Source organism: Oncorhynchus keta, chromosome 26 (assembly GCF_023373465.1).
Source record: "Oncorhynchus keta strain PuntledgeMale-10-30-2019 chromosome 26, Oket_V2, whole genome shotgun sequence".
Classification (NCBI taxonomy): domain Eukaryota; kingdom Metazoa; phylum Chordata; class Actinopteri; order Salmoniformes; family Salmonidae; genus Oncorhynchus; species Oncorhynchus keta.
The window spans coordinates 4,809,232-4,833,042 of record NC_068446.1 but is presented as its reverse complement, the minus strand read 5'-3'; the positions used below and the strand labels follow the sequence as shown (position 1 = coordinate 4,833,042).

The 23,811-nt window shown below is 46.0% G+C and overlaps 1 protein-coding gene and 1 long non-coding RNA gene across 4 annotated transcripts in view; both read left to right on the top strand.

The window, feature by feature from the left end:
- LOC118358620 (leptin receptor-like) overlaps positions 1-8,254 on the top strand; it is an 80,742-nt gene extending 72,488 nt beyond the window's left edge. For both annotated transcript variants that reach the window (XM_052480090.1, XM_052480091.1), the window contains exons 16-20: positions 365-571; positions 2,833-2,916; positions 3,477-3,579; positions 4,056-4,131; positions 4,828-8,254. In XM_052480090.1, coding sequence (XP_052336050.1) covers positions 365-571; positions 2,833-2,916; positions 3,477-3,579; positions 4,056-4,131; positions 4,828-5,676 — 1,319 coding nt within the window. In that variant the 3' untranslated portion in view covers positions 5,677-8,254. The remainder of the gene's footprint in view (positions 1-364; positions 572-2,832; positions 2,917-3,476; positions 3,580-4,055; positions 4,132-4,827) is intronic.
- A 7,412-nt stretch (positions 8,255-15,666) lies between these two features.
- Positions 15,667-16,201, top strand: LOC127912223 (uncharacterized). 2 transcript variants are annotated; one of them, XR_008081584.1, is made up of 4 exons: positions 15,667-15,756; positions 15,794-15,867; positions 15,905-15,941; positions 15,979-16,201. It is a non-coding gene; the product is annotated as an uncharacterized LOC127912223 (long non-coding RNA). The 2 variants fall into 2 exon arrangements; XR_008081585.1 differs by lacking the exon at positions 15,905-15,941.
- Positions 16,202-23,811: the final 7,610 nt, after the last annotated feature.

Sequence of the window (23,811 nt, the reverse complement as noted above, 5' to 3'; positions counted from 1 at the left end):
CCTTTTGCCTCTCTCCCTTCCCTCTTCCTCCCTCTCTCCCTTCCCTCTTCCTCCCTCTCTCCCTTCCCTCTTCCTCCCTCTCTCCCTTCCCTCTTCCTCCCTCTCTCCCTCCCTCTCTCCCTTCCCTCTTCCTCCCACTCTCCCTTCCCTCTTCCTCCCTCTCTCCCTTCCCTCTTCCTCCCTCTCTCCCTCCCCTCTTCCTCCCTCTCTCCCTTCCCTCTTCCTCCCTCTCTCCCTTCCCTCTTCCTCCCTATCTCCCTTCCCTCTTCCTCCCTATCTCCCTTCCCTCTTCCTCCCTCTCTCCCTTCCCTCTTCCTCCCTCTCTCCCTCCCCTCTTCCTCCCTCTCTTCCTCCCTCTCTCCAGGCCAGTGTGTGCGTTCGTTCTGTGTGTCCCATGTGAACAGTAGTTGTGTGGTCCTGTCGTGGTCGCTGCAGCACAACAGCAGTGTACCGTGTTCCCTGGTCGTAGAGTGGTCGGGTGAGAACCACCAGAACAGACAGGGTCAGACCACAGTGGGCAGGGAGAGGTGGACCAGGGTCCCCCCTACTGACCAAGTCTTCTACCTACATGGTACGTTCTCATGTCGCTCTTTCTCATTCCATAACAATAATGAGGCTATATACAGGGGGAACCAGTACCGAGTCGATGTGTAGGGGTACAGGTTAGTCGAGGTAATTTGTAAAGTAACTATGCATAGACAGTAAACAGCAGTATAAAAACATATAAACAAAAAGGGGGGCAGGTAAATGTAAATAGTCCAGGTGGCCATTTGATTAATTGTTCAGCAATCTTATGACTTAGGGGTAGAAACTGTAAAGGAGCTTTTTGGACCTAGACTTGGCTCCGATACCGATTGCAATGCGGTAGCAGAGAGTATAGTCTCTCGCCCAACTTGGGTGACTGGAGTTTTTAGAAAATTTTTAGGGCCTTCCGCTGACACCGCCTAGCATATAGGTCCTGGATGTCAGGAAGCTTGCACCCAGTGATGTATTGGGCAGTACGCACTACCATCTGTAGCGCTTTATGTTCAGATGCTGAGCAATTGCCATTCTAGAACGTGATGCAACCGGTCAGGATGCTCTTGATGGTGCAGCTGTAGAAGTTTTTGAGGATCTGGGGACCCATGTCAAATCTTTTCAGTCTCCTGAGGGGGGAAAGGTGTTGTCGTGCCCTCTTCACAGCTGTCTTGGTGTGTTTGGACCATGTTTGGACCGTTGGTGATGTGGACACCAAGGAACTTAAAACTATCGACCCGCTCCACTACAGCCCTGTCGATGTTAATGGGGGCCTGTTCGGCCCTCCTTTTCCTGTAGTCCACGATCAGCTCCTTTGTCTTGCTCACATTGAGGGAGAGGTTGTTGTCCTGGCACCACACTGCCAGGTCTCTGACCTCCTCCCTATAGGCTGTCTCATTGTTGTCGGTGATTAGGCTCACATTGAGGGAGAGGTTGTTGTCTTGGCACCACACTGCCAGGTCTCTGACCTCCTCCCTATAGGCTGTCTCATTGTTGTCGGTGATCAGGCCTACCACTGCTCTGTCGTCAGAAAACTTAATGACTGTGTTGGAGTCGTGCTTGGCCACGCAGTCGCGGGTGAACAGGGAGTACAGGAGGGGCCTAAGCACGCACCCCTGAGGGGCCCCAGTGTTGAGGATCAGCGTGGCAGATGTGTTGTTGCATGATTCAGTGTTGCTTGCCTTGAAGCAAGCATAAAAGGCATTTATTTAATCTGGTAGGCTCACGTCACTGGGCATCTCGCGGCTTAGCTTCCCTTTGTAGTCCATAATATTTTTCAAGCCATGCCACATCCGACGAGCGTCAGAGTCAGTGTATAGCTGAGGCTCCTGGGTGGCGCAGCAGTCTAAGCCACTGCATCTCAGTGTTAGAGGCATCACTACAGACCCTGGTTTGATCCCGGGTCCCATAGGGTGGCGCATAATTGGCCCAGTGTCGTTAGGGGAGGGTTTGGCTGGGGTAGGCCTTCATCGCAAAATAAGAATTGTTCTTAACTGACTTGCCTGGTAAAATAAAAAAGTAGGTATTCTATCTTAGTCCTGTATTGACGCTTTGCCTGTTTGCTGTTTAGTGTCCTGCTCCTTGAAAATGGAAACTCTGGCCTTTAGCTCGGTGCGGATGTTGCCTGTAATCCGTGGCTTCTGTTTGGGAAATGTACGTACGGTCATTGTGGGGATGACGTCATTGATGCACTCATATATATACAGTGGGGCAAAAAAGTATTTAGTCAGCCACCAATTGTGCAAGTTCTCCCACTTAAAAAGATGAGAGAGGCCTGTAATTGTCATCATAGGTACACTTCAACTATGACAGACAAAATGAGAAAAAAAACATAATTTGCTAATAAATTCATTAAAAATCCTACAATGTGATTTTCTGGATTTTGTTTTCTCATTTTGTCTTTAGTAAGCTCTTTTCGGTCATAATAGACGGTCGAAGCAACATTTATGTACAAAATTAGTTATAAACAATGCGAAAAAATGAACAAAATAGCACAGTTGGTTAGGAGCCGTAAAACGGCAGCCATCCCCATTGTATTGTTAACGGTGCCATTGTATTCTCTCTCTGGGTCTCCTTTTCTTTCGCAACACCCAGTTCCATTTAACATTTTCATTCCAAATGGATCTAGAATGGCCTAAATAAACCCACACAACCACTGCAGGACAATTGATATTGTCAAATTGAGGTGAATATTTCAGTCCACTTTGAGTTCCAGTTTGAGAGATTGTTGGCTGTGAATATCTGGCGCCCTCTAGTGACAGTACATATTCATGCTTCAGTCTGACTAATCTGAGCATCTCTGCCTTTATTTTCCAGGTGATTTCTATGGCTCTGAGGAGTATGTGTTCATCTTGTATCCAGTGTTTACAGATGGAGAAGGAGAGCCAGTGTATACTAAAGGTAAGCTCTACCTTCAGGGATGAATTACAACCAATACAATCTACCCTTGCACCAATATTTCTGAAGGCTACAAATTGTATTTTATTTGTAACGTACACGTGTTTAGCAGATGTTACAGTGGGCGTAGCAAAATGCTTGTGCTTCTAGCTCCAACAGTGCAGTATTCTCTAACAAGTAATATATGCCTAGTGGTTAGCTTGTTGGGCCAGAAAACGAAAGGTTGCTGGATGAAATCCCTGAACTGACAAGGTAAAAATCTGTCGTTCTGCCCCTGAACAAGGCAGTTAACCCACTGTTCCCTGGTAGGCTGTCATTGTAAATAAGAATGTGTTCTTAACTGACTTGCCTAGTTAAAAAAATGTTTTAAATTGACCAGTGTTCCATTATTAAAGTGGCCAGCAAGTCTATGCAAGTCTATGTATATTGGGCAGTAGGACATAAGTACATTATATGTACATTGCAGCGTCTCCCTTAGGGATATGTATTTATTGACTGTCCTCTGAATGTGATCCAATATGGATTGATTGATAGCCTTACCATGGTGTTGTCCTGTCCTCCAGCCTTTAGGGGGGCCAACGCTGGGCCTGCTGCCTACATGCTGATGATGATCGCCGCTTTCCTTGCCATTGTCCTCTTCGTCACCCTGGTCATATCCCGAAACCAGTAAGATTATATCTCATATAATTAATCAAACACTTTGTTTACTGCTCAATAGCAGTGGTGTATTCTGTTACATAAGGACATTACTCAATAAGTACGTAACAGATACTATGTTTAGTGGTCTGTCACTAAGAAAGAGAGGACCTATGGTTCTGGCCTCTGGGTAGGTGGTGAAGACTAAAGTGGTCATTCGAGGTGGTGATTATTGATCTGAGGAATGTTGTCAGACACACTGATTAGGAATGTAATTAGAGTCTACGTCAACAACAGAAAGAATGTCCTGAGGGTTCAATTACTGTCGTGATTGGCTGAATGTGTTCTGACGAAGAGGGAGACATGGAGAAAGGGGGTGTGAGAGGGGGCAGAGAGAGAAAGGGGAAAGGGAGAGATAGGTCGATGAAAGAGAAGAGAGAGGTTCTGGATTGGAGACTGAGAGGCTCCCTGCCTTGTTGTTAACTCCTATTCTGTCTGAATCTCAGCATGAAGAAGTTCATGTGGAAGGATGTTCCCAACCCAAGCAACTGTTCCTGGGCCCAGGGGGTGGACTTCAGGAAGGTGAGACGGACAACAAACCCATTTACTCTTGAATATAATCATACTATCTCTAAATAGCAGTGACCATGAAAAACACAGCACATTTACCACAACACACTCTATATACAAATGTAGGATCTTAATTTGAGCTTGTTGGATACAACAGGAAAATAATACTGCAGCAACAGGAAATGTGAATTATAATTCATGGAGATTTTTGTAGGGGTTGATACATTTTGAAATGTCAAAGTGGAAATGACGAACTTCAGAAGCCTTTTAAAAGTTCTCTTGCAACAGGGTGATCCAATTAAGATCACCTGTAGGGAAAGGGAAAGGAAAGGGAAAAGGGGGATACCTATTCAGTTGTACAACTGAATGCGTTCAACTGAAATGTGTCTTCCGAAAATGTAACCTAACCCCTCTGAATCAGAGAGTTTCTGTGGGCTGCTATAATCAACATCCACTTCTTCGTGGCCCGGGGAACAGTGGGTTGACTGCCTTGCTCAGAACAACAGATCTTTGCCTTGTTAACTCAGGGTTTTTGATCCAGCAACCTTTTGGTTACTGGCCCAACACTCTAACCACTAGGCCCCCTGTAGGGCTGCTATTTAGATCAACTATTCTATAAACTACATGAACTCTATAGCTTACTTATGGCAGTTGGCAGGCCAGTTTACCTTGCTGTGTTCCTAACTAGTGTTCTGTGGTCCTGTCCAGGCTGAGACTATGGAGCAGTTGTTCAGCCAACCAGAGGGCCTGCCAGCCTGGCCACCACTCCTCATCTCAGAGACTATCTCCCAGGCCACCATCGTAGAGAAGACTTGTCACCCAGCCCCAGACAGGGACAGCATCCTGATCCCAGCCTCCACCCCATCCCTCTTGGACTTAGAGGTGCCTGAGGTCCCAGAGGAGGAGGAGGAGACCCCCCAGCCCCCAGATCTCCCCAGGAGTGTGGAGAGCTCATCCCAGTCGACAGTGACCTATGCTATGGTCCTGCTCTCAGATGACCCCTGCCGGCGCTACAAGCAGAGCGGCAGCCTCAGCCGCTCCAGCGACGAGGGCAACTTCTCCGCCAACAACTCTGACATTTCCGGCTCCTTCCCCGGAGGCCTGTGGGAGCTGGAGAATTCCCATTCCCGAGCCGGAGAGTCGGACCTGGACCCACAGTGTTCATGCTCTTACAATTATGTGGAGGAGTTTTCTGAGATGTCGGAACAGGAGGATGAGGCCCTGGGAGGAGAGAGGGATGGGGGGATAGAGGAGAAGGACCTGTATTACCTGGGAATGGGCTACCAGGAGGAGAGTGAGGAAGAGGAGGAGGAGGAGGAGAAGGGGGAGGAAAACACAGAGGCTATGCTGCTCAAAGAGGCGGTGGTTCTGCGGAGAGAGTGCTCATCCATTGAGTCCAACCCTCTACTTGGGTGTCGGGACTCTATGTTTAGTGAGTCCAGTGACAAGGCGGCGGTGATAGGGATAGGGATGATTTCTGTTCCCCTCTACCTTCCCCAGTTCAGAACTGCTCCCTCCAGGCCACTCAAAGCACAGGGCAGCACCCCCAAGCTGTAAGACCTGGTAGTGCCTAATGTGTTGTTTTACTCTAATGCTGCTGTTTAGTCCCTCCGGAGGGACAGCACTCAGGAGAGACATAGACAATATTGCGTGGCCGGTGTTCAGCCACTGAACCTTGGCTGTGTCTTAGATGACACCCTAGTCCCTATATCGTATAGTGCACTTAGATCCCTATGGGCCCTGGGCAAAAGTAGTGCACTTAGATCCCTATGGGCCCTGTGGCAAAAGTAGTGCACTTGTATCAGAAATTTAGAAGACAGGGACAAGGTGTCCGAGGGGGCTAGGCTTACTAGGTGCTAAGCCCACATCATAAGGAATAGGCTGCCATTTCATAAGCTCCCTCCCCGTCTACAGTGGCACACTGCTACTCTGCACCTTCAGTCCACACAAGGCCAGCTCTATATCATGTATCAGAGCTGAGGAGAGGAGACTCCTTTATCCAGTGCTGCACACTTTCAGGAACTATTATATGCTGTGATGAAGGGAACGTCATTACAAAACGAGAGAAAGGGAATGGCTGCTCTGAGCGCAACACAGAGCACGTGATAGGATCCTGTCTCAAAGCAGCACTGGATAGTTTGACTGGTGATGAGCATCATTGATGCCGTGTGAATTTGGATGCTTTTGGAACATTTCCCGTAACCGTTGTGGAGAATTGCCGGTTCAGATCGGCACTCTGACCGAAACCTCAAACAATGAATGTCGCTTTTCTTCGTTGTTTGCACTGTATTTGAAACTGTGTTTTACGAAATGTAAAAAAAAAAATGTGCCATCTATTTTCATCGCGTGCCATTTGCTATTGAAAAAGCTATTGCTAGGTATACATTTGATGGAAGAATGTACATTTTGAATACAATGAAGACTATCCCTTGCTGTAGAAGGCAGAATGATATTTAATGTGTGTCGCGGTGCCTCGTCTATTTTTCGTGGTCAAAGGTAAATATGTATGGGCCGCGACTTTCGACTTCTTGAGAACGGGTGAACAAGTTGAAGGTTGTCCGCGCTGAGAAATATAAAATACAAAAGCATTTTCTCTTCCACCGTTACCAAGGCTATCGGTCACTCAGAGAGCAGAGGAGGTAAAAAAAAAACAGGTTAGGGTTGCAGACGGACAGTCCTAGCAGATCCAGGAGCCATTATATTTGGTTGTAATATTGACTTAGTCACCTGTGGAATGTCACCCATATTGTTATTGGGTTCTACTAGCTCGGCCTCTGTTTGAGGGATGATGGAGACATTTCAGATTACTATCTCAATAACACTTGCCTTGGATCAGGTATTCCCAAGGTACGCGCAATGCCATCGGGGGTGCGCCAAATTAAAATGTGATTCACATGCAGACATTTAGAAACGAAACATGACAATTTGAAAAATAAGCCACGGGAGATTTTGGAGCGAGAATAAGGACGACTTTCGAATAGTAAGACGTGTATAAAAGAAACGGATACCATTAATAAGAAGGGGTTAGATGCGTCTTATATGGTGAGCTACCGAGTGGCTAGAACAGGCAAGTCCCATACTATTGTGGAGGACTTAATACTTCCTGCTGCTGCGGATATGGCTGGGGGAAAAGGCCCCCCCAAAAATATACAGACAATGTCTTCATCAAACAACAGTTTTACGACGCATCAGTGACATGGCAGGAGATGTTTTTAAATAATTACTGCTTCGCATACAAGCCAGTGAATTATATGCCTTACAGCTGGATGAGTCAACAGACTTGGCGGGCCTGGCATAGCTCCTGGCATATGTCCATTACCTTTATGGGGGAGTCAATTAAGGAAGACGTCCTCTTCTGCAAACCACTGGAAACCAGGACAACAGGAGAGGATCTTGATAAAGTACTGGACAGCTTTGTGCCATCAAATGGACTTTGGTGGTCAAGATGTGTTGGTATCTGTACTGTTGGTGCAAAAGCCATGACAGGGAGACATAGTGGAGTGGTAACGCGCGTGCAAGCAGTTGCTCCCAACGCCACTTGGGTACACTGCAGCAACCACCTACACTGCAGCAACCACCGAGAGGCTCTTGCTGCCAAGGGAATGCCTGACAGCTTGAAAGATGTTTTGGACACTACAGTGAAAATGGTTAACTCTGTTAAAGCAAGGCCCAAGCAACTCTCGTGTATTTTCTGCATTATGCAATGATACGGGCAGCGACCATGTAACGCTTTTACAACATACGCTGGTTATCAAGGGGCAAAGTATTGACACATTTATTTTTTTAAATTGAGAGACTTAAGTTTAAAGTTTTCTTTATGGACCATAATATTCACTTGTCTGACCACTTGCATGATGACGAGTTTCTCACACGACTGGTCCATCTGGGTCATGTGACACTGATGCCTTTTGCAACCACTGTACCTACGTGAGAGTGGATTCTCGGTCCTCATTAGCATGAAAATGAAATACAGGCACAGACTGTGTGTGAAAAATGATTTAAGACTGAGACTCTCTCCAATACAACCCAACATTACAGAGTTATGTGCACCCTTTCAAGCACACTCTTCTCATTAACCTGTGGTGACCTATTCACAAGTTTTGATGAACTAAATAAAGAGCAAAATTATTGATTATTATTATATTATTATTTGTCCCCTGGTCCTAAAAGAGCTCTTTGTCACTTCCCACGAGTCGGGTTGTGACGCCAACTCACACTCATTCTTATGTATGGCAAAAAAACAACATTTGAGAGTGCACTGACCCTGGTGTTAGAGGGGGTACGCAGCTGGAGGTTGAATGTTTGAAGGGGTACGGGACTATAAAAAGTTTGGGAACCACTACCTTAGATAAAGGATAAATAGAACTTTGGTTTTAGAAGTGGGGGAGACAATGTTGTTGTTTTTTAATTTTATTTTATCCATTTGCCTTGTTTGTATCACATTCTAATGATAAAACGGGGGGGGGGGGGGCAAAAAGCAATTTCTGAATGTGGGGGTACATGTCCACAGAGAAAGTTGCGGCCCTGAATAGAAAAATGAATAAAACGGACGGTGAGCTTGTGATGGAACCGTGAGCCTTCTTTATTGACTGTGAGATAGAGGCAGAATAGCATGGGGAATAATTTGCCCATTCGTGTAGAGGAGCTAGCTCCTTACTGTCCATTCACAAAGCTATCTCAAATCAAATTGTATTTGTAACATACACTGAATACAACCTTGAAATGCTTACTGATGAGCTTTGAAGGCACTCACTATGGTGTTAAACGCTGAGCTGTAGTCAGTGAACAGCATTCTCACGTAGGTGTCTCTTTTTGTCCAGGTGGGAAAGCGCAGTGTGGAGTACAATAGAGATTGCGTCATCTGTGAATCTGTTGGGGCGGTATGCGAATTGGAGTGGGTCTAGTGCTTCTGGGATGATGGTGTTGATGTGAGCCATGACCAGCCATTCAAAGCACTTCATGGCTACAGACTTGAGTACTACGGGTCGGTAGTCATTTAGGCAGGTTACCTTGCCATTCTTGGACAGAGAGACTATGGTGGTCTGCTTGAAACATGTTGGTATTACAGGGATAGGGATAGGTTGAAAATGTCAGTGAAAACACTTGCCAGAGTGCATGCTCTGAGTACACGTCCTGGTAATCCGTCTGGCCCTGCGGCCTTGTGAATATTTATCTGTTTAAAGGTCTTACTCACAATCGGTTACAGAGAGCATGATCACACAGTCGTCCGCAACAGCTAGTTCTCTCATGCATGCTTCAGTTTTGCTTACATTGAAGCACGCATAGAAGTAATTTAGCTCATCTGGTAGGCCCGTGTCACTGGGCAGCTCGCGGCTGGGTTTCCCTTTCCCCCTACCATATCTGACGAGCGTTAGAGCCAGTGTAGTAGGATTCAATCTTAATCCTATATTGCCTGTTTGATAGTTCGTCTGAGGGCATAGCGGGATTTCTTATAAGCGTCCGGGTTAGAGTCTCGCTCCTTGAAAGCAGCAGCTCTACCCTTTAGCTCAGTGCGGATGTTGCCTGTAATCCATGGCTTCTGGTTGGAGTATGTACGTATGGTCACTGTAGGGACGAAGTTATTGATAAGCCGGTGACTGGTGTGGTACACTCCTCAATGACATTGGATGAATCCCTGAACATATTCCAGTCTGTGCTAGCAAAACAGTCCTGTAGCTTAGCATCTGCGTCATCTGACCACTTCCGTATCGAGCAAGTCATTGGTGCTTCCTGCTTTAGTTTTTGCTTGTAAGCAGGAGTCAGGAAGATAGTATTATGGTCAGATTTGCCAAATGGAGGGTGAGGGAGCGCTTTATACGCATCTCTGTGTGAAGTAAAGGTGGTCTAGATTTTTTTTCCTCTGGTTGCACGTTACATTCTGGTAAATATTATGTAAAACGGATTTAAGTTTTCCTGCATTGAATTCACAGGCCACTAGGAATGCCACCTCTGGATGAGCATTTTCTTGTTCGCTTATGGCGGAATTCAGCTAATTGAGTATGTCTTAGTGCCAGAATCGGTTTGTGGTGGTAAAGAGTCAGCTACAAAAAATAAGGATGAAAAACTCTCTTGGTAAATAGGGTGGTCTACAGCTTATCATGAGGTACTCTACCTCAGGCGAGCAAAACCTTGAGACTTCTTTAATATTAGATTTCGCGCACCAGCTGTTATTGACAAATAGACACAGAACACCACCCCTCGGCTTATCCCTCGTCTTACCATGCATGCGGAAGAGAATAAGATCCCTGACGCTCTGTCTGAATGTTAACAGGTCTTCGTGGAGGTGGCATCACATGTTCAAAATTGGTGTGGCAAAATGTGTGTCTTTTCTGGGGCCTGGAGTTTTTCCTGATCTCATGACCTGGTCAGGTAAAAATATATACTGGCCTGGACATAGTGTAGTTTGTAAATGCATTGGGGTCATGCATGGCCCGATGGCACAGTCAATGATGTGGCACGGAACCATTGGTTGAGGCATGCAACGTCTGAGCAGGGGAACACAACCCTACAATATATCTAGTGGAGCTGCAAGCAAATGGTTTGGCGCAAAAAAGAACTAAGGAATCAAGCGACCACACAACTATCATGTTATAAGCCATTCATGCAGTGATCAACAATCAACATAGATGAGAACATAACATCTCTCAATAAATCGTTTTAATCTATAACTTGTCTTATTTTTCTATATTTTAACAAGGTGATGGATAGTAGTTTGCGATTAGAGTCCTATCTCTTCCTCTCTTTCTCTCTTAGTAACACAGCGACCATGGATGGATGACATTAAATCTCTTTCACACAGAACAAGAACAGATCATCGCTGAGAGGGAAGAGAAACGGTGAAGTCAGTTTGGCCTATGTAGCTTACAGAAACTCTGTCCCGCAACTCCCCTAAAAATCCAATGGAGCCGCTTCACAGGTTAAATGTTGTAAAGTGCTTTAGGATCTTCCTGATGATGAGGAGAGTGGGGAAGTAGGGAAGACAGGGGTAGTCTCTCTGGGTGAAGTAAGTAAGGTAGGCTGAGCTGGGGAAGTAGTTTTAGAAATGCTAGAAAGGACATCTCCCTTCTCTGTGTCGCTCAGTCGGTAGAGCATGGTCGCTTGCAACACCACAGGCTGTGAGTTTGATTCCCATTGGGACCACCCATACGTAAAAAGGTATGCACACATGACTGAGTTACTTTGGATAAAAGTGTCTGCTAAATGGCATAGAGTGCATTCAGAAAGTATTCAGATCCCTTCACCTTTTCCACGTTTATTCCTTCTTCTAAAATGGATTAATTATATAAAATCATCATCAATCTACACACATAATGACAAAGTGAAAACAGGTTTTTAGATATTTTTGCAAATGTTTTACAAATAAAAAACAGATACATTATTTATATAAGTATTCAGACCCTTTGCTATGAGACTTGAAATTGAGCTCAGGTGCATCGTGTTTCCATTGATCATCCTTGAGATGTTTCTACAACTTGATTGGAGTCCACCTGTGGTAAATTCAATTGATTGGACATGATTAGGAAAGGCACACACCTGTCTATATAAGGTCCCCCAGTGGACAGTGCATGTCAGAGCAAAAACCAAGCCATGAGGTCGAAGGAATTGTCCATAGAGCTCAGAGACAGGATTGTGTTGAGGCACAGATCTGGGGAATGGTACCGAAACATTTCTGCAGCATTGAAGGTCCCCAAGAACATAGTGGCCTCCATCATTCTTAAATGGAAGAAGTTTGGAACCACCAAGACTCTTCATAGTGCTGGGCACCCAGCCAAACTGAGCAATAGTGAAGGGCCTTGGTCAGGGAGTTGACCAAGAACCCGATTGTCACTCTGCCAGTGCTCCAGAGTTTCTCTGTGGAGATGGGAGAACCTTCCAGAAGGACAACCATCTCTGCAGCACTCCACCAATCAGGCCTATATGGTAGAGGGGCCAGATGGAAGCAACTCCTCAGTAAAAGGCACATAGCAGCCTGCTTGGTGTTTGCCAAAAGGCACCTAAAAGACTTTTAGACCATAAGAAACAATATTCTCTGGTCTGATGAAACCAAGATTGAACTCTTTGGCCTGAATGCCAAGCGTTTGGAAGAATCCTGGTACCAACCCTACAGTGAAGCATAGTGGTGGCAGAATCATGCTGTGGGGATGTTTTTCAGCGACAGGAACTGGGAGACTGGTCAGGATTGAGGGAAAGATCAATGGAGCAAAGTACAGAGAAATCCTTGATGAAAACCTGCTCTAGAGCACTCAGGTCCTCAGACTGGGGCGAAGATTCGCCTTCCAACAGGACAACGACCCTAAGCACACAGCCAGGAGTGCAGGAGTGGCTTCGGGACAAGTCTTTGAATGTCCTTGAGTGGCCCAACCAGAGCCCGGACTTGAACCCTATCGAACATCTCTAGAGAGACCTGAAAAGAGCTGTGCATCGACGCTCCCCGTCCAACCTGACAGAGCTTGAGAGGATTTGCAGAGAAGAATGGGGGAAACTCCCCAAATACAGGTGTGCCAAGCTTGTAACGTCATACCCAAGAAGACTCAAGGCTGTAATCACTGCAAAAGGTGCTTCAACAAAGTACTGAGTAAAGGGTCTGAATAATTATGTAAATGTGATATTTCAGTTTTTTGTTTTTAATACGTTTTCTAAAATGTATAAAAACCTGTTCTTGCTTTGTCATTTTGGGGTTTTGTGTATAGGTTGATGAGGATTTTTTCGTTGCTGAATATGGCTGTGACGTAACAAAATGTGGAAAAAGTCAAGGGGTCTGAATACTTTCCGTATGCACTGTACACATCAACAAAACATGTGACTGAAAAAGTCAAGGGGTCTGAATACTTTCCGTTATGCACTGTACACATCAACAAAACATGTGGTCCTTCTGTGGCTCAGTTGGTAGAGCATGGCGCTTGTAACGCCAGGGTAGTGGGTTCGATTCCCGGGACCACCCATACGTAGAATGTATGCACACATGACTGTAAGTCGCTTTGGATAAAAGCGTCTGCTGAATGGCATATATTATTATATTATTATTATGTGACTGTCAGAGATCTTATCTGTTCTGCCCAGGGTCATAAACTACTCTGCGCATGCACAAGCTCCAAGAACCATCTGTGAACTTTCTATTAGGTTCCAGAAACTAGCCATGGCATAGCACAAGTGTGAACTATGAATATGCAGTGGTAGCATGTGCAAGAATTACAGGCTATACAATAACCATCTCTAAACTAACATATTATGCATAAATACTCGTGCAATTTAGGCAATGCTGGCACAGACAATATAAACAACATGCAGATGTTGTATCTGAAATATACACAAACATTAGCTGCATGTTACAAACAGTACTGTACACGCAGTTCCAAATGTTAGAAAGTAAATATAAGTGACTGAGCATTGCTAACAAAAAAAAAAACCCACAACAGTAAACCCTCAACTCACTTTTTGGATGCACACACAATCTTCCGATTAAACACACTGATAACTTGGTTGGCAGCCAAACATGTGTCTTCATCAGCCAACAATGATAGCCACTCTGAGTGGGAGGGGTCAAAGGCCAAATGTGCATGCAGGCACTCTGATTGGTGGAAACCAGGAGGCTGTGGTAGACCCCTGAGAAGGGGAGGACTGTGGGAGAAGTGTTTGGGACGGATTGTGATAGAGACACTGGGCACAGACATCAGTTCGACGTGTATTTTTTTATTTCCATTTGGTTGAGTTGTCCACTAACGTGAATTGAATGTGAAATCACCAAAACATTTCACCATGTCATTGGATTTAGGTTCAAAGTTGGATACAAAAAAAAGTCGACATTTACATTGATGACTTTTTGCAAATCGAATCAATTTTCCACGTTTATTCAATGTGATCACAATGAATTAATTTGTTGAAATTATTTGGAAACAATGTTGATTCAACCAGTTTTTGGGATGAGGTTTGGACCATTGGTTTTTGTAGAGGGTTATCTATACAGTTAACATATTATTTTTTACCTATTGGTCAAAATATGTATTTTCGATTGGACCCCCCTACCTCTTAGTTTGTATGTTTGTGTGTGTATGTTTGTGTGTATGCGGCATTTGTGTGTTGTGCTAACTTCACCTCTCTGGAAAAGATGGCGACTTAATCTTCTTCATCCAACTCCTATCAAAGTATTAAACATCTTTGCTGTTTGAGTTTTAAAACAGATTTCGTGACGTATCTGATTCTGGGAACTTGCAGAAACAGTGTGAATAAACTCGTTTTTGGGCCACATTGATTTAGCTTTAGAACTAAGTTTGCATTGTGAACACCAAGGCATTTTTTTAACTCAAATACTTCCAGCAAGTTGAACTCAGTCAATGAAAAGTCATTTTTAGTTCAAATGTTTAGGTGGTACTGGCTGAACTAAACGAGAAGACACATCAACTAAATATTTTACATTTATAACAACAAATGAACATTTTAGCCAGCATTCTCTACCGCAGGTCCATTTTTTGGACTGTGGGTTTATGTGCATTGCGTGATTGGTTGATTAATCTTCTGCTACACAAATATAAATAACATACATTTTTCTAAACAAATCCAATGATTAATTTGTATTTTTTTGCATCTGTTACTGAAATGATTGTTCCAATTTAAATGGCTTATGTAATCTCCTCACCCTGTTCCTAACTAACCCTGGCAGTCATTATGAAGGCAGGTTGCGGGTGAATAACAATTCCAACTGTTGGATATCCTTTCGCTGTCTGGATTCCAATAGGAATTACACATCACTTTGCAAGCCAGTATAATGTGACTTGAAGGTAGGGTTACAAAATTCTGGTAAATTTCCAAGGTTTTCCAGAAATCTCGGTTGGAAGATTCCTGAATAACCTCGAACCAGGATATTTTTTTGGGGGGGACAGTTGCTGGAATTTTGTAGCCCTACTTGCAGGCCTGATGTGGCCTGTACACCATGAGTTTCAGGCCACTGTATTAGGATCAAGCTAGGCCTCGAAATAAGGCCTTATGATGTAATGTATTGTCATAAAGAGTTTAATTATAATGATAATATTAACCTAGGAACTCACTTGGGGAAGGCCAAAGGACAAAACATATACAAATTCAACATGTCCCTGTCACTAACAAATACAATCATGGGTGCTAATAACTCTACAATTCACTCAATAAGACCAATTTACATTGGAGGCATGGCTTAGTGGGGGCGTTACTCAACATATTCAAGCTGACACTCAAATCTGGACCCCGTACAGGGTCACAGTGACTCTTATCAGTTTGAGTAAAGACCTCAAAATCACTTTAAGTAACTGTACTCAGATATATTAAGAGCAACGGGTTTCCTCAAAAGTTTTGAGTAATGACAGCCGTTGTGGTTTACAATGTACAGTAGACTGCTCTTGAACCTCCATATGTGAGGTTCCGTGTGTGTGTGTGTGTGTGTGTGCGCGCGCGCGCACACACGCACGCACGCGTTGGTGTTTGCGCATACATGCTTATGTGTATGTCTGTGTGTATGTACTTCACATACATGAGGGATAATCGAATGCAAGACAGGTCGTGCTTGGCTAACGGTTAGCTTCATTAAAGACAGGTCGTGCTTGGCTAACGGTTAGCTTCATTAAAGACAGGTCGTGCTTGGCTAACGGTTAGCTTCATTAAAGACAGGTCGTGCTTGGCTAACAGTTAGCTTCATTAAAGACAGGTCGTGCTTGGCTAACGGTTAGCTTCATTAAAGACAGGTCGTGCTTGGCTAACGGTTAGCTTCATTAAAGACAGGTCGTGCTTGGCTAACAGTTAGCTTCATTAAAGACAGGTCGTGCTTGGCTAACGGTTAGCTTCATTAAAGACAGGTCGTGCTTGGCTAACAGTTAGCTTCATTAAAGACAGGTCGTGCTTGGCTAACGGTTAGCTTCATTAAAGACAGGTCGTGCTTGGCTAACAGTTAGCTTCATTAAAGCGGATCACCTGTTCATTCATTAAAACTGCCCCTGTCGAGCTGGATGCATTTAATATATATTGAACAGCAGTGGGTGAGAGTGAATGAACAGGCAGGGACAGCTAAACGGCTCAGTAATGACACCCACAGAGATGGCGATTACCTGGCTATAGGGCTGAGAGGGAAAAGGAGATGGGGAGAGGAGGGAGAGGAGCGATGGAGATAGGACAGGCATAGAGGTAAGAGGGGAAAGAGGGGGGGGAGAGAGAGAGAAGGATGGAGAAAGAGCATGGTTCTTCTTTAGGTTTCTTCCTAGGTTCCTGCCTTTTCTAAGGATTTTTCCTGGCCACCGTTCTTCTACATCAGCATTGCTTCCTCTCTGGGGTTTTAGGCTCGGTTTCAGTATAAACACTTTGTGATAACTGCTGATGTACAAAAGGCTTCATGAATGCATTTGATTGATTGATTGATTATTGATTGATTGATTGATAAAGAGACAGAAGAAGGCGAGTGAGAAAAGGAGGGAATGGGCATAGAGAGAAAAATAGAGGGGAGGTGATGCTGTGTGTGTGTGTGTGTGTGTGTGTGTGTGGGATGTTGGGAGGGGGGTGTGGGTGATGGGAAAGAGAGAGAGGGAGAGAGTAAGGGAGTGATAGAATGAAGTAGAACAACCGGAAGTGATGAAGAGAGGTCAGAAATGCATTAGAACGACTTTTGTGATTACCTGTGGCTCAGTGACCCTAGACTCTTAGTCCCTGTCCTGTTGTCACGGTCCACCGAGTGCACACACACACACACACACACACACACACACACACACACACACACACACACACACACACACACACACACACACACACAGGCTGTCTGTGTGTAAGTAAATGAGTAGGGCTGTGTTCCTGCTCTAGCGGGTCAGAGTGACCATGACTAACTACCTCATCACACAGAGGGAATGCCCCCATCACCATGGAGATGTGTCAAGATTGCCTGCTGATGAGTGAAGACCCCCTCGCCCCCGTCCCCTCCACTCCACTCACATACACACACACACACACACCCCTCATACACTCCAATCTGGTTGATATGTTTATGTGTGTGTGTGTGTGTGTAAATGCTCAGGAATGTGATGGGCGAGGTAAAGTGTCAACATTCCAGTGTGAGACTTCTGTCCTATCCTCTTCCTAGTTCTTGACTTTCTCTGGCAGAATTTTAAAGTAGTGGATTGATATGCACCCCGTGTCTCCAGCACTCTCTCTGTCACTCAGACAGACCCAGGGACCCAGGCCTCAAAGCAGCCTCTCAGCCGCCCTGTATAGATAGACCCGGGATCAGTTGACTCTCTCTGTCACTCAGACAGACCCAGGGACCCAGGCCTCAAAGCAGCCTCTCAGCCGCCCTGTATAGATAGACCCGGGATCAGTTGACTCTTAGTTCTAGATTCAATCAGATCAAGCACTAACCTGAGATAGTGTCATGCCTGCTCCCGCTACCCCTCCCTGGCGCACAAGGGCGCCAGATGGCCCATCATATCGCACACCTTTCACCATCGTTACATGCATCAGAGCTTCATGCGATACACCTGGACTCCCATCACATCTTTGATTGCCTCCCCTATATCTGTCACTTCCTCATTTTCTTCCCCGTGTCTGAATTTATGTTGTTTAATTCCCCTTGTCCAGACCCTGTCCTTGTTTTGTTTCACGTCCGTTATTTATTAAATATTCACTCCCTGTACTTGCTTCTCGTCTCCCAGCGTCTGTCCTCAGACTGCAGACACCAATATTGGAAGCATCAGGGAGGTTTTTTTTGTTTGAGGGTTGATGATGCCGTGTCCGGGTGCCGCTGCCAAAGGAACTGGTGGTGCCTCAGCTGGCTCGAGAGGTTTTCTTGCCTCGGCAGGCTCCCAACCCACGTCATGCCCCAGCCGGCTCTTCGGGCTCCCACCCCTCTGCAGGCTCATCAGACTCCAATCTCAGGTCATGCCTCAGCCGGCGCATCTGGCTCCCGCGTCTCTGCAGGCTTGTCGGGCTTCCCCGCTTCGGCAGGCTCGTCTGGCTCCCACGCCTCGGCCGTCCCGTCAGGTTCGCCAAGGCGGGACGCCGGGTAGCGCCCCTTAGAGGGGGGAGGTACTCCCGCTCCCCCTCTCTGGCGCTCTCTGGCCTGTAGGGTTAGTGAATCGGGCGGCCCATCATTACGCACGCCTGTCACCATCGTTACACGAGTCAGCGCTCCATGGGACTCACCGGGACTCCATCACGTCTTTGATTGCCTCCCCTATATCTGTCACTTGTTTAATTCCCCTTGTCCAGACCCTGTCCTTGTTTAATTCCCCTTGTCCAGACCCTGTCCTTGTTTAATTCCCCTTGTCCAGACCCTGTCCTTGTTTAATTCCCCTTGTCCAGACCCTGTCCTTGTTTAATTCCCCTTGTCCAGACCCTGTCCTTGTTTAATTCCCCTTGTCCAGACCCTGTCCTTGTTTAATTCCCCTTGTCCAGACCCTGTCCTTGTTTAATTCCCCTTGTCCAGACCCTGTCCTTGTTTAATTCCCCTTGTCCAGACCCTGTCCTTGTTTAATTCCCCTTGTCCAGACCCTGTCCTTGTTTAATTCCCCTTGTCCAGACCCTGTCCTTGTTTAATTCCCCTTGTCCAGACCCTGTCCTTGTTTTCTTTCATGTCCGTTATTTATTCAGTATTCACTCCCTGTACTTGCTTCTCGTCTCCCAGTGTCTGTCCTCACAGATAGCAGACAGCAGCATAACGGCTGTTCTGGCGGTGTTGGAGGTGGAATTGCATTGGAGCCGTCAACTCGGTGAGCAGCTGCTCTTGCGATCATTGTAACAAATCAACACCTGCCCCACTCGAGTTAGAAGTCCAGAACAAGAAAGTGTATAGAAGTAATTACACTCAAATGGAAAAATCATTCAAACAAAATGAGGATTTCTACCAGCCTAATTGAGGTATAAATTACATCTCACATTCCAGTGTTCGACCTTGTATAAAAAGGCTGTATGGGATTTCTCCTAATGCGACTCAGTGCAGCCAATGTCAATTTCTGCTTTAGATATAATGCCAGGAGGTGCTTGTGAATTTGATAGCTCTAACGCAAACACTGCCCAACCAACCTCTATGCGAATGTCGAGCTAAAGCGGATCTGATTGAATAGAGCCTGTAGGGTTAGTTCATGTAAGGTTTTGGTTGTCTCACAGACTAAACTCTGACCTAGGGTCAGTCCCTACTGCTCAGAGGGATAGTCATACAGATTGAAATGGGATGGAAAAGCCAGTAGCAGCAGGTGTGTTTGTTTCAGACATCTTCATGTAAGCTACATATTTTGCATTTCATTTGGCGGATTTAATCGTGCCTGCAAGGTATGTACCTTTGTAGAATGCAGGAGCTTTAGTGTTTTTTTGGTGAATAAGACTAGGGATTCAGTGGAGAGACTTGAAGGAAAGCTCATCTGAGTCCTTGTCATATAAATGTGTTTGTGTTCAAATAAATGCATTCCTCGTGTTTGTGATGGTGGATCTGCTCTGGTGCTTTGGCAGCCGATACGTATGACGCTTGATTTACATCCCTTTATTTAGACATGGAGACGGAGATGCAGAGGAATCCTTCCAAATGCTCAGCAAGAGTAAAATTGCCAGAATGGGAACGAGGAACACCTGTTGTGTTAGTGCACGACACTGCGCTGCATGCTATCGTAATATTGATGCAATGGGGACCAGAATGCTAGTCCAAACATCCAGATTCCTGAAAAGCTGAGGGGAAATCTCCCATAGAGAGCTGAAGTGTTTGTGTATTGTGTCATTTCCTGTATCATGTAAGTGATAATGCCCGAGAAGCCGGTGTTTGGAGGATATATTGGCATGTGTGTTTGTTAGGCCTGAGATGAAGTTGAGGGCCCGCAAACAGTGCCAATAGATCCTCCGAACACCAGTGCCAATAGATCCTCCGAACACCAGTGCCAATAGATCCTCCGAACTCCAGCGTCAATAGATCCTCCGAACACCAGCGTCAATAGATCCTCCGAACACCAGCGTCAATAGATCCCCCGAACACCAGCGTCAATAGATCCTCCGAACACCAGCGTCAATAGATCCTCCGAACACCAGCGTCAATAGATCCTCCGAACACCAGCGTCAATAGATCCTCCGAACACCAGCGTCAATAGATCCTCCGAACACCAGCGTCAATAGATCCTCCGAACACCAGCGTCAATAGATCCTCCGAACACCAGCGTCAATAGATCCCCCGAACACCAGCGTCAATAGATCCTCCGAACACCAGCGTCAATAGATCCTCCGAACACCAGCGTCAATAGATCCTCCGAACACCAGCGTCAATAGATCCCCGAACACCAGCGTCAATAGATCCTCCGAACACCAGCGTCAATAGATCCCCCGAACACCAGCGTCAATAGATCCTCCGAACACCAGTGTCAATAGATCCCCCGAACACCAGCGTCAATAGATCCTCCGAACACCAGCGTCAAGGGCATTGTCATTTTAAACAGGTTACCAGCGTATTCAAATGATGATGTACATATTTTCATGAAACAGTGCAGACAGAATAACGGCAGCGTAGCCGCGTTTGCATTTGTTTAAGCTGTTTTCTACTGACATCTATTTGGATACATCAATAACATTGATGGATTTCGCCCTGGCATAGAACATGTACCTCCCTCGTCAGGACACTGTTGTTCAGAGGAGCCAGCCAACAACACAGCTAACACAATCACTTCAAACTGAAGCTGGAAAGACTGCAAACTAGTTGCATTTTGTTTCGTTTTTGTCACACCCTGATCTGATTCACCTGTCTTGTGCTTGTCTCCACCTCCCTCCCCAGGTGTCTCCCATCTCCCACCATTCTCCCCTTTATACCTGTGTTTTCTGTTTGTCTGTCGCCTTGTCCCGTGTGTTCCCGCGTTTCCTGTGCTCTAGTTTTGGTTTTTCTCTGGTTTGGATTATGACTCTTTGCCTGCCTCAACTTACCTTGTGCCCTTTGTACTATAATAAACTCTGAGACTCGTACTACCTGCCTCCTGTATCTGCATCTGGGTTTAGGTCTGAGTCCTGATATTTTGACCTGTTTCCTATTGATATTTCTTTATACATCCATAAAATGATGCCAACTGATTCATGATTTTGACTGGCTGAGAAAAGCTGTCTGCCTGTCTATCTCGTTCCCACACGTTCAATACCAAGGGAAAGCTGGAGATAGAATTTTAAATATTGAAACAATGTTGAAAATGACGGAGAGACAGACAGCAAGGTTTACACAAATCTCTGTTGTTGAAAACCAAATGCTACTCTAAAAGAAATGGGAGATAATGTCTAGATGCTTTTTATAGTGGAGATCTGGCTGGGTTGGTGGGACAGTGGATTGCGCAGTGAGATGGAGCAGAGTAAATAAGCATTTCAACATCATAGCTATAACCGGTGGATTGACACCAGTTGGTATGCGGTTTTAACCAATCAGCATCCAGGATTAGACCCACCCTTTGTATAAATATGAGAGAGAGAGAGCTCTCGTGGGAACAATGTGAGCTTGATGAGTCATGTCTGGAGGTCATGCTGCTTGGGCTGGTTGTTACAGCGAATGATCAACATGCAGAATTAGACGTTCATCCACAATCTCCAAACGTCAAATTTCTAAGTTGCTCCAAACGTCAACTTTCTAAGTGTAGGGTTAAGTTTAGGTAGTCATTCCAAATGGTTACGGTAAAGGTTTAAGGTTTGGGATATCATACACATTTTTAAAAAGAAACCAATGTCCATGACTGGGGTCGAACACATAACCTTGTCATGGGATTATGCCCATCCAAGACCCCGTCCACAATGCCCTAGTAAACCCACGCCTACTTGATGGTAATAGCGCTCAATAATATATAATAATAATATATATGCCATTTAGCTGACGCTTTTATCCAAAGCGACTTACAGTCATGTGTGCATACATTCCACGTATGGGTGGTCCCGGGAATCGAACCCACTACCCTGGCGTTACAAGCGCCATGCTCTACCAACTGAGCCACAGAAGGACCACAATGCTCAATGTTGCCATGGTGTTTGAACACATAGCCCCTCAGGACATGGATAGACGTCCAATTCCGACATCTATCTCGAACGTTCTCCCTGGAATGATAGCGGCTGGATCGTGTAGCCTCTCAGCACGCCTCGCTTAACACAAAGATGAGTAATATCAGATCTGACGGTGTGTGTGTTTGTGCCTGTGAAAGTATGCATTTAAGTGGTTTGTGTGCTAAGAACCATATGCAGGCTGACCGTGTATTTGAATCCCTGTGCCTACAAGTGTGTGTTACCGACAAGAGTGTGAGTATGTATTGAGACGTATTAGCTTAAGGAAAGCAGAGCGTCTCAGAGTCAGACTGCCATACTGAGAGAGCCAGACATTGGCAGAGACAAGCCCAATGGCTGCAGCCTGCTGATTAGAGCTCTATTGCCTCATGGCATTTACTTATGACCTAAGGGATGCCGTGCATTTAACCTGACAGTTAGCCAGTGTGATATAACACCTTCGCTTTCACGCTCTCTCACTCCCACTTCTGACCAAGTCCTCTACCTACAGTACATGGTTCTTGCTCTCTCGCCCCCATCTCCATTTCTCTCAATTCAATTCAAAGGGGTTTATTGGAAACATATGTTTACATTGCCAAAGCAAGTGAAATAGACAATCAAAAAGAAAGAGTAAACATTGGCAACATTACACAGTGCACAGTGCAGGGCCCTACCTTCCGCAATCCCTTGCCCTAATAAACACACATTAGATAATATTCGAGCTCTGTGTTTTATTTCTGTAAAGGAAAAGCGCTCTACAAATGCAAGTGAATACTGGAGAATAAACACATGCTGGCATCCATATTTTGGTTTAATTATCCGGTCTTAAACCAAACAAAAGCTCTGCTTTGATTTTAAACACAATTTCCATTTATTTTTCCACCCTTCCTGTATATAGTTAGGCTACTGGTTTGACATCGACTCCAGGGGGTTAAAATAGAACAAAAGCAAAGTAAAAGCACAATAACACAAACAAAGATCCACATTACCCCACCACCACGCACATACCCCACCACCACCCACATACCCCTCCACCACCACCCACATACCCCTCCACCACCCACATACCCCTCCACCACCACCCACATACCCCTCCGCCACCCACATACCCCACCGCCACCCACATACCCCCACCGCCACCCACATACCCCACCGCCACCCACATACCCCACCGCCACCCACATACCCCACCGCCACCCACATACCCTCCGCCACCCACATACACCACCGCCACCCACATACCCTCCACCACCACCCACATACCCCTCCGCCACCCACATACCCCACCGCCACCCACATACCCCCACCGCCACCCACATACCCCACCGCCACCCACATACCCCACCGCCACCCACATACCCCCCCACCCACATACCCCACCGCCACCCACATACCCCACCGCCACCCACATACCCCACCGCCACCCACATACCCCTCCGCCACCCACATACACCACCGCCACCCACATACCCTCCACCACCACCCACATACCCTCCGCCACCCACATACCCCACCGCCACCCACATACCCCACCGCCACCCACCCCCACCGCCACCCACATACCCCACCGCCACCCACATACCCCACCACCACCCACATACCCCACCACCACCCACATACCCCACCACCACCCACATACCCCACCACCACCCACATACCCCACCACCACCCACATACCCCACCACCACCCACATACCCCTCCACCAC